General features: G+C 39.4%; 1 protein-coding gene across 1 annotated transcript in view; it reads right to left on the bottom strand.

Moving 5' to 3' along the window:
* Positions 1-440: 440 nt before the first annotated feature.
* LOC140494789 (hippocampus abundant transcript 1 protein-like) overlaps positions 441-11962 on the bottom strand; it is a 73937-nt gene continuing 62415 nt past the window's right edge. Inside the window, exon 12 of the mRNA XM_072594386.1 lies at positions 441-11490. Within this exon, the coding sequence (XP_072450487.1) occupies positions 11278-11490 (213 nt within the window). The 3' untranslated portion in view covers positions 441-11277. The remainder of the gene's footprint in view (positions 11491-11962) is intronic.

The following is an 11962-nucleotide window of genomic DNA, read 5'->3' as shown; positions in this document are numbered from 1 at the left end:
TGGACTTGTTGGGCCAAAGGGCCTGTTTCCACACTAAGTAATCTAATCTTAACCAAACCCTCAATTTCTTTAGTCATCCATCTTTCCATACACCTACCAGCCTTTCCTTTCACCCTGATAGGAATATACTTTCTCTGGATTCTTGATATCTTTTTTGTTGCTTGTGTTTACTTGTTACTCATTAAACTTTTCACCTTCAAAACGTCTTGCTGTCCCACATGCTCAGGGCAAAGCAGTGTCTCCTGAACTTGACATTTGGTTTTATTTGTAACTACCCTTTCTGGATGACAAGTTTCAGACTTGCATGTAAGGGGAAAAAGAAAATCTTCTGTAAATCTACCCCATTATTTTAAATACATCTTCAGTCACTTTCCAGCATTTTCTTTTGTAATGGGTAGAATAGAAGAAGATGTAAATAAATTCAGTCACAACCACTTACATTCAGTTTCATGTACATTTTTAATAAATACTTTTCTTTGACAATTCCTATTTACAGTTTGTACAGGTTTGATAGGCACATTTGAAGGAGGCAACAAGCTTCAACCAAAACCTCCAAAAGAACAAATTAAAATGTTACACCTGGCGATTTTTGCAGGAGCTGTACTGAATCCAGTGTCTGAGAATTTAGACAGCAAATATTTCAAGCTGTGTTTGATAGCAGGGTTTTTTGTTTTAAACACTTGGCATGGCATGCTGCAGAAACCTCTGATAACAAATCTGGAGATGCGCTGTTTGTTCAAAATACCGTTGGCTGACTGTTCACCATTTCAGTGGGTAAAGAAATAACTTTCATTTCAATAGCAACTTTCACAACCTCAGGACATCCTAAAAGCATGTTACAGTCAACAAAGTGTGTTTTAAATTGTAGTCACTGTGGCAAAATAGGAAATGCAGCTGCCAATATGCACACAAGCTCCTCAAAAAGAGAGTTAGTGACCAGATAATTTGTTTCAAGCATTGGTTGAGGATTACACATTGACTGGGACACTGGGGCAAATGACTCTGTACAGAGAAAAGTTTCATGGGATCCTTTGGAGCAAGACAGCATGACACCAGAGTGATGGCACTCCTGAGTGTACAGCGCTCCCTTGATATTGCACTAGTTCCTCAGCCTAGGTTTCATGTTCAAGTCTCCGGAGTGGAATGAACTAATATTAAGCCACAGTTGACACCACACGCTCACCAGTTGTTACAACTCAATGGAAATCTAGTGATTTTTCAACAGCGCTTGTGTTTTTTTATTTACAATTTAGGATTGGGAAAGGGAACAGGATGATTAATCTCAGTTCATTGCAAACCAGTCCTTTATCTTCGCATTAATATAGGATAATTTTTTTAAAGTACTCTATGGTTGCTCTCATTGCTTAATAGAAATAAAATCTGAAAATTAATCAAATGTGGGAAATTCACGAGTAGTGCTTTGTAAGACAACAAACATCTGAAGCAGGATTTAAAATTAGACAGATCTGGTCTATGTCTTTTTACACTTTGTTCTGGTGCAGTTTCAACACACTGAGCTTTTCAGATTCAGGCAATTGAACAGACTTAAAATGAACAGAACAGAAAATGATTTGGGCCATTCCTCACCAGTCCTGATGTTAATAGATACCCAGGTAACTGCAGGTCTTTTGTATAAAGCTAACAAATACCACCAGTATAACCTCAGCAACAATTCTCAGCCATTGATTGCTTATTTTCAGAAAAAATAATAGCAAAAAGTCTAATTAGTAAAAGTGCACAGATCAGGACAGAGAATGAATTCACTGTCTTATTACTACAACTCCAAATGACATGTCAGCTAAAACAGACAAGATAGTTTTCTCCCCAGTTTCTCTCACTTCTTATGTTAGAGTCACAAAGATACTGAGCATCCTCTGGAACCCCTACACCACCCATTACCTCTCATGTCAAAGTGGTCACTCATCCCAGAGAGACAGATTTCACAATGGAATGCCTCAATTGTTCTCGATAGTTACCCACTTGCACTCCCTGCTCAGAGAGAGTAACTACTCCAATTGAGCTAGTGAAGTGTAAGTAATCTGGATATAATTCATAGTGCATGGATACATAATAATGAAAGCAAAGCTGAAATCTGAAAATATGCACATATATTTCAATGCTTTTAGGATTAGGGAGATGCCGATAGTAAAAGTACCCTAGGGCACACCAAATGCATCGTCAATTACTTCAGATTAACCGCTTTTGTGAACCCCACTAGAACGCTCAGGAGATCAAGCCGATCAGGGTCGACCCAATAGGAGGCACCAGGAAATATTCTGCCTGTTCAGTTGGCCATAAGAGGATGGACAATATGAGCATTATTAGCAGGAGGCAAGGGAAACTGATAGTATAATTACCAATTTAAAGAAAAAAAATGCTTTTGGTTGGATGGGTGGCAAGAGTACTTTGTTGTAAACATGAACATGGTATAACTGTACAGAACAGTCAGGCCGAACAACTCTGCAACAGTCACGTGGAAGAATTGTTGTGGTCTTGTGAATACTACACCAAGCAGATATTTTCCTTTACAATGCACTGATGAGGTGCATACTCTCATATGCTGGTATATCAGAGCAACATCTACCATCCTCAAAATTCAGCAACTGAGGATTGCAGCTATATCTGGGCTGAGTAAGTCACACCTGAAGTGACGGGGAAACAGGAGATGCAGCCAGTTAATATAGTAACTGTATCTGTAAAGCCTAATGAGTGTCACATAAGGTTCTGTTAAACCAGCTTACCCCGCTTCCCAATGCTTACTTGCCCCTCTGAGCTCCTACCATGTATCTTACAGTTCAACCCCAACAGCACATAGTCATTGTGTGCAGTAAATAATCTGGATTTTCTACAAACATGTTACTTGGCCCCAATATTTGCCAGTAAAACCCTGTTTACTCTTCCTTCTGACAATGTGTTTCCAGTCTTCACAACCCCGGAGTAAAAATTCTCAAAAGGGAGATCAACTTGTCCAAAATGCAATGAGTCTGAACTTTTACCTTTCTAGCCAGAACCAACTCTGCTCACTTTAGAAAAAAAAAACAAGCATATGTACAATAACATGGTTAGTGGATTTACCATCTTTAATACTTACAATTGTCCAAAACACACTTCTGGCATATTTGAATGGTAATGGTTAATAGCCCCATGGAGGAGATTGAAAATGCCCCACAGAATGACATCCATGTACGTGTCCCTATGATACCTAGTAGACCTAATAATATGTATTGCTGGTCCTTTTCTAATATTTGATTCAATCTTGGGTCTTGAGTTCCTAAGATGAAACAAGAGCACCATGTCACAGGTTACAAACCTATATGTTATGAACACAGCCTGCTGAGATTGTATGATGATGCAAACTGCGATAATACTACCAGCCTCAATTTCCGGAGACCAGGCTTCCCCTTGAGTGAACAGAAATGAATGAAATCCCCTGATCCAAATTTCAGGTGGGAGTATTTACACAGCCAGGTAAATTGATGCAACCCTTCTAACACCAAGTGGAGTTCTTTAGAGAGTTCTTACCAGAGCCATTCAAGCTTCAGGTCATACTCAATCAACTCCAGGATCCACAACCTGATTCCAGTAAGGTCTCAGGGACTGTGGAACGTCTCAAGAAGAACGTGCATCTAGCCATAAGGGGATGAGAGTTCTACCGAACACTGAAGGACTGAAAACAATTTGGGGGAAACTCTCCTGAACCACTCCTGTCTCATGGCATGTCATGGTCGAGTTAAAATGTACTCGAACAATGCATCATTCCCTCAGCACAACTACTCTTTACATCCTTTGCAACCTCAGGTTCATTTTTGTGTCACACAATCAGGTAGAACCAAATTTTCTTCAGATTTCCTATTCCTAAACTGATCCACGATAACCTACCAACTGAGTTTAAACAATACACTTAGCCCCAGATACCAAATGCAATATCATTGGATCTAAGCATCCAGAGCATTTCATTTAACCTTTCATACTGACCAAGAGTTTTCCCAAGAGATCGGAGTAAGTGACTTGGCAAACTGCAGGCGGTTGAAACAAATGGAAACAGCACAATCCGCCACTGCAGATGTGTATAATTGCCTGACAGGCAAAACCACATACCTGTCAAACATGGGCCCACAGTACGCTCATAACCTACACTGAGCAGCCACCTGGGTTCAGTGAGATGACCAACGGTTTCAGCTAGATAGACTGAAGTGTTCTCCTTACGCACACCTGGCCTCCTCTCTTGCTGACCTATGTTTCGGAAATATTCTGATAACGTACACAAGAGTACACACTCCATAATCAGCCAAATGGTGCCTGCATCAGCACGGCTCTGTAGTCTGGTTCAAACATTCCTTCAGCACATGGATCAGTTATTGAAACCATCAGATATCCAGCAATTCAAAATGAAAGGGGTCAGCTTATTAACTTAATAGGTCTGCAAAAATTAGTCATTTTGTCCTGCTCTGTTTGGCACAACACAATCAGTAATCAGTCTCAGGTAAGGAACTTACAGCTATGGGTAAATAATAGAATTACAAATGTTTGGGAGCTAATAGTTAACTCAGTTAGATGGGGTTCCCGATGAAGGGCTTTTGCCTGAAACGTTGATTTTCCTGCTCCTCGGATGCTGCCTGAACTGCTGTGCTTTTCTAGCACCACTCTAATCTAGACTCTGGTTTCCAGCATCTGCAGTCATTGTTTTTACCTTTTACTCAGTTAGATGGGGCCCTAGCAGGCTTTGGTTTATCTATCTGCTGATTGAGAATAAAAAACTTCAGCTTTTAATTGCAATCCTGCAATGTTCATTTATCAATGCACATTTAACAGGAAGCTAGATTACAGGAAGGAGACAAAAAAAACAAAGACCATGGTGACAGAGGAGATAAATGTGAGGGATAAATGGTCTACTCGTGTTCCTATGTGTGGAACCCAATATTGGCATGCTTGCCAATGAACTGCTCCAAATGACCTTTGATCATGTCATAAGTACTAAACCAAATGAACTGACTGGCTTGTGCCAGCCACAAAAAAGCCAAGTTAATACAGCGAGGGATGGACAGGGAGAAGGATCATTTTTAAAATTCAATTCAATGAGCAATACCTCAGGAGCATCTAATTATAGATGGAGCAGGCTGACAGAGATCAATCTCCAACTTGAGCAATGCTGATCAGCCAAAAGAGTCTGACATTATCAGTATGTCTGGTCAATGTGGAAGCCTGTCAGGGTAGTAACCAGGTGTCTCATGTTTACATGCGGGATTACAAAGAGAGGAACACGACTGACAGACCTGTCAGATGCAGCAAGGTAAACAGAACCCATGACAGAACAGGAAGAAACCTCGTTTAAAAATAAAATCTACAAAAACTTAAAAATGTACAATTACTTAGTACCTGTCACTGTTTCAGGACATCTGAAAACATGGTGCTGCCAATGAAATACTCATTAAACACACTCAACATTGCAATAAAGGAAACCAAGGAACTTGCACACAGCAAATCTCCATAAATTGTGATGTGACTAGGCTCAATTTTTAAATGTTATTTAAAAGATATGACTTGAGTGATAATTATTGGACAGGACACCAGAAGGTATTCCCCTGCTGTTTGTCAAAAATATTGTCTTTAACACTGACAACTACCTGACAGTGCAGGTGGCACCTTGGCTAAAGTCTTATTCTCAAAGTTATCACTTCTGATGCTGCAGCATCTTAACTGCTGCAGGATTGGGGTGTCAACCACTATTTCATATGCTAACAGACAGTCACTAAGCCGTGGCAGCAGTGTTATTTGAGGCACTGATCTCTCCCAACAAAAAAAAAAATTACTGGCACTTTAATATACAAACATTTAATGCAACAATTACTCTTGCAATAACTTCCACATGACCAAAGCTTTTTAACCATGGGACAAATATTTTGTTACAAAATGCATGATTAAATTACCCTCCAACTCAATAATATTCTATCACATTCTCTCCCCCTCTCCCAAACATATCTTCAGGCAGGGTAAAATTTTCAACAGACAGCACTGATTTTGTACACCTATTGATGGAAGATTAGTTAATACTGAGTATTCTCACATTGAATCAATGCAGTGAGATTTCAGCAGTTTGAGAGACACAGTTTTAAAGCAAAGTTAACATTTTTCATCTTTAGTTATAAAAAGACAGCAGTAGGGGGTGATTGAGGAGAACATCTTCCATCAGCCAATCACTGAGCACCATTCAAAGGTAATCCATGTCTGGATCCCTGCTCTCCCAGCCAATGAGAGGACATTTCTTTTTTGGGGTCTAAGAGAAGAATGGAATGAAAAATGTGGTGTTCCTTTCTAAAACACTGACTCGAGCAGAAACTGATTCCCTTCAACATGGATATGTAGTGTGTTCAAAGTTGTGAAACTCCTGTTTCTGACAACAGAGACCTCCTTTCTAGCCTGGAGATGGCTGCTTACAGGAACCGCTATGCCAACAGAATGGAGATTATTAAATGATTTTTCCATCAATCATGTCTGGAGAGCACCATACTTGGCAAATGGGATTAGTTTCATGCACATCATTTGGATTATGCAAATATCTTCCACACATTTCTGCAGAAATAAATCATGTTTTTAATCCAGCGAAACTGCAGTATGCTGTTGGCCAATTTTACTCCCATTAGTTCATAATGGTTGCTTTAAAACAGACTCTACAGACTGCTAACTGTTTGCTGCAAGTCCTGCCTCACTCCAACTCATTAGCTGACAGTGGTGTCAACAAACACCCAGTCAGAGACAGTCATGACACAGCTGGTTAAGGAAAGATTGGAAAACTTTAATTCAATCTCCACTGCCACATTTCAGGAAAGAATGAGTTTCCATTGCCCCACTTCCATTGAGGAATTGGTTGGAATTTCCTTCAAGTCTTAGCTCAATCTTAACACCAGTCTCCATATTGTAAGCACAACTCTTTCTGCTCTGCACTAGGATGAGTGCTAAATCACTCTAAGCACAACTACTAGTGAATACAAAGCATTTCCAGAAAACACCTAGAAAACTTCACAGCAGGGCTACATTTAAAGATAACTGGAAGTCTGGGAATCTACACAAAGTTTCTTTCTGTGGTCACAATAGTACTTCAACCTAAATGGCAAGTCAACATGCCATGAATCTAGATGCCGTGATTGTCAACAAACACCTGGCAGCATCAGATACTGTAGCACAGTGATCTCATTTCTTATCCTAAAATCTATGATGCTAACATGCCCAGCAGGACATGTGCAAAGCACTGAAGACAAATGAACAATGACCAACGCTCAAATTAACTACAGGCTTGACGCTCCAAACATCTGACCTGGTTGAGCAGTCAATTTGCTGTCTCCCAAGAACGGACCCTGGAACCTTCCGAGGTGCATGGCGAATTCTATCAATGCTTATGTAGCCTCACGATGCTCACACACCATTACTGTTAATTTATTGTAACCATTTTGCATTGATGGGAAAACAAGTAAAATTAATCATTATTCCCCTTCATTACTGGAGCTTGGACAAACATAACCCACAAAACCACTGTTCAAGGTCACTGGTCATCAAGAAACTTTATCCAAACCAATAAGCTTTGTATTTTGCTGCAAACATTGCTCTGAAAAAAATTACTGCTGTAATGCTAATTGCAGAATAAGGTGAACATGCTGAATACTTTAAAACCAAGTTGACTGATGCCCATTGTGAAGATAAAGCTAGAAATGGCAATATGGATTTTTTTCATATATATTTCTATAATCAAATAAACTTTTACAATAAATGTTACACAAACAAATAATCTTGTAGAATCTAAGTGTACTTGGTTAAAAGTACAATTATTATCCTTTGAGGCCGAGAACAGCCTCTCACGCTCACATGGGAGCAACAACCAAGTTTATTATCCCATCAGATTGTACTCGTCATATGGGTAATGAATATTAATCAAAAGTCATAATTTGTCTAAGTTGCTAAATTGATTACACTCACTTTTCTCAAAGTGCTCTGTATCCCCATGACAGGGAAATAGATGAATGTGTCTGGACCTTTAGTAGGGTGCTGCTGTATCACCCATTTTTCCTCTCTATCAGAGTCCCAAATCAGCTTCAGCTTGCAAATATTCAACAGTAAACCCTTCCATTTAAGATCCCTCTTTTAAAGAAGCAAGTTCACATTTAAAAAAAACACTATTTCCATCTATTGACCTGACTACCACAACGAGGTTAAGGCATCACCACGTTTTGGTCTCTTGGTTGCCGCATGTCACGGTTTCCAAGACTTCATCCAAAAACAGGCTCATGGTAAAGATTAGATTATTTGGTAATTTTGGTGGGGCAGATAATAGAATTTGTAATTGGCTATAGCACAGCCACATTGCAAAAAGATGTATTGTGACAATGACATATTGCTATATTCCAATGGACTCTGGATGAGGCATTATATTGCAATGATAATGGCATTGGTGTGTCACTTTCATTGTATAACTTAAAAGTCATAAAGGTCAAAAGGAAATAAATGACCACAGTGGAGGTTCAATCATCTCCCTATCGTCTTTTATCAGTGGATTGATCACACCTCGACAAGGAAAGTGACCACCAATTTTACAAAAAGGCACCCATGGTAATTCCTATTTTTCCCCTCCCCACTCCTTAATACAAAAATTCATTACTTCTCAAAACACATACCAAAGCTGAAAAGTTTACAGTCAGAATAAAACTGGGCACATTAGAGTAAAATAATATGGCACATTTAAAAAGGAACTGGAGGCTTAATCCTCATTTTCACTTGCAAAAGGGCAGTCAGAGCTTTGCAGTTGGTGACAGGTTTCTTCTTTATGAGAACTACATTTTGCTTTATGTAGTTAGACTACCAGCAAAAACTGGCACAGGAATGTTATTCCTGGTGGACAGAGGATTTGGGCATGGGTGGTGAAAAAATAACTTTCAAAGTCTTGAATACATTATTTCCAAAAAAAGGACGCAAGATAATTACTGGACTAGCCCAGACTCATTCCACTCTGGGAGACATTTGGCTCCCATTTTCACTCCTAAATGAAAACTATAAAAATGCAAAATGCAGTCTTCTCAGAAGTTAGTAATCTGGTTTACAAATTCTCTGCCTCCAAGCCCTAGGCAACACAGGGTGCAAGATTCTAATCTGAATGAACAGCCAAATTAAGGAAACAATTTTGAATTCAGCATTAGTAAGGACATTTTTTTTCTTCCCTCCTTTCCTAGAGGCTCTAGTGTTGGATGGTTTACAAATGTTATTTGTATTTCAGAATAATACCATTTGCATGAATGTCCATTGAGTCTGCAGTAGTGGGTTCCGACATCCCTCAGATGTATGTTCAATATGAGTAAGCACTGAATGATCAGGAGTGAAGCTCTGGCTGATTTCCAATCAACCCACGGATGCAAAAAAGGTAAATTGTAACATCTTCCAACAGTCTCTGCAACCTCAACTCAATCAATCAAGTTTGAAGATGAATTCTGGGATACATAACATACTGTTTAGAAGAGCCCTTAACTAAATCTCAAGGTGACAAATTAAAATCAGGGTGCAATCAGGGAATTGGTTTACCAATGAATGTTCGATTAACCAGTTTCTATCAGGGCTAAACACAAACTTGAGTGTAAAAATCCAAGTGACTAAATGCACTCGCTTGTAAAATTCAAATACCATGGACAAAGTTAATTGTTGGAATGAAGCTGGAGGCAGTACATAGCAAACCAGATACAAATTATTCTCTAAAGTCTACCGCTAATTTCAGGAGCAAGACCAGGCAGCCAGTACTTCGGATAGCTTCAAGCTTCAAAGTGTCTTGCAGACATGAGGGCTGTGAATTCAGCCACTTCAAAGTTGGATAAGTTTGGTCTGAACAGATAGGAGCCAGCACAAACACTCCCTTTGCGACCTGGCATTTATGAAATGCACTCCTCAGCAAATTATTGCAACACACAGGGTTATTTAGAACATACATCCATGCCCAAAGCTCTCCAGAGTTTTGAGTCTGACCTGTATTAAGGAGACAACAAAAACGTAAGGTAGAACACAACAGGGCTTCTTTCAGCTGACTTTGGACAGGTAGACAGTTTCCATGGTTAAGGAATATGACTTGATAAGAGAGCAGATCATGACTTGGAGTTCAATTTTCCCTTCCCTTATGACCTAATTCTGGGACTCTCCACATGCAGGCTGTACTTGGCCAGGAAATTAAATGTTGCTCCAAGTCATTTCCTGTTCTTTACTGAACCGACTCGCCCTATAAAGCAAAAAAAAAGACTATCGTCTGGTGGCAGAGTTATCCCAATTCCTATGAGACAAAAAAAAGTGCTGTTCAAATAAAAGAATTGCTCTTGCAGGGTACTCATGCCCCCCCCAGATTCTCTGAGAGTGGTAAACACCTTTAAGCAGCCTATTTGCAATAAAGACAAAACTGCACAGGGCATATTGCAGTAAGACCCCATTTCCCATCAATAAAAACAGTCAAGGTTTAGGATGGGAGGTAGAGGAGGAGAAAAAGTCACTATGACCACTTTAGGACAGGAATGAATGATCAAGACTGGAGCTCATTCTAATTTGTCAGTTTTGAAAATAGTTAGCTGCTTAGCCACAAGACTAGAATGACAGGTTTCATTGTACACAGCTGTGAGTGAACCTGCACTATAAAATAAGACATCTGCAATACATTGCCTTTAGATCCCAGAATCGCAGGTGTTGAGCTAGCTAGCTATAAGCTGAATTTACAACCACCAGGATTCAAAAAAAAGGCAACCTGCCAGAGGAACCATTTGTAATATACATTTTTGTTTGTGGATCATTTATGTTATGATCTTGGCAAACCCCAGCAGTGTTATATTTGGCTTGCAGTCATCCATATGATACTCACATCTCCAGGAAATGTTAGCACAAATGTAATTTAAAAACGAAACTTGGTCAGAAGTAGCACAGTAATTTATGAACTGATTGCAACTGACTTCTGGTGTCTTGCACAAGGCAGCAAAACAGGGAAGAGTGACATCCTGTAATTAAGGAACTTCAAGGTTGTGCCAACTGCTGTTCGCAGCCCAAGAGCATCAAGACTCTAATGAGCCAAATCAGGTGGACCAGAAAGTGGTGATAGGAATTGTTTTTCAACATATTAAATTTAAAAAAAAAGACAAACTTTTAAACTTCCAAAAATTCAGAAAGAAAAATATGAATGTTAGTATTCCTAAAATGAAAACCTCGGCTTTGCAGCCGTGCCTGATCTCTAACTCCACTTCCAGCTACCCGAGAGCGGGCAGCACTTGGCCATCATACACAACTGTCTTGTAATAGAGGCTCCTTGCCATCGGGGCCTGTGCTCTGTGGACTGTGGGGGTGACCTTGTGACCCGTTATTATGTTTCTTCCAGCTGCCAGAACGCAGAGGGAGGCCACTGTGCTCCGGGATGAACAAGGCGACTAGCAGCGACAGCAAGACTGAGCAGGCGCCAAAAAGAAAGGGAGGTCCTGGGATTATCGTACTCTGAGGAGCAAAAGAAAATAGAAGGAAAGAAAAACCTGGGATTATTGAAGTTGTAACTTTGCAAGTTTTTAAAAAATTATTTAAATCAAGAACTTATTTCTCAATTTGAAGAATTTAACACAAGGGAGCTTGTCAATATTTTTCAAAATAACTTTTCAATGTTCTTATTTCACTGATGTTCACCACTTTCACATGCATTAATAAGAACATCAATAAGTTGAAAAGTGATGTTTATGCATGCAAATGTGCTTCAGATTTGAAAGTTATGTTCTACTTAGGCAACAGTTAAAAAGCACAACACCAGGTTATAGTCCAACAGGTTTATTTTGAAGCACTAGCTTTCAGAGCACTGCTTGTTCATCAGGTGGCTGTGGAGCAGGACCATAAAACAGAATTTATAGCAAAAGATTACAATGTCATGCATATGAAATATATTAAACAAACTTAAATCAAGTCTTTCATCTTTTAGAAT

The sequence above is a fragment of the Chiloscyllium punctatum genome, chromosome 24, assembly GCF_047496795.1.
Source record: "Chiloscyllium punctatum isolate Juve2018m chromosome 24, sChiPun1.3, whole genome shotgun sequence".
Classification (NCBI taxonomy): Eukaryota; Metazoa; Chordata; class Chondrichthyes; order Orectolobiformes; family Hemiscylliidae; genus Chiloscyllium; species Chiloscyllium punctatum.
The sequence above is the reverse complement of the archived record's forward strand: the minus strand, read 5'-3'. Positions and strand labels throughout refer to the sequence as shown.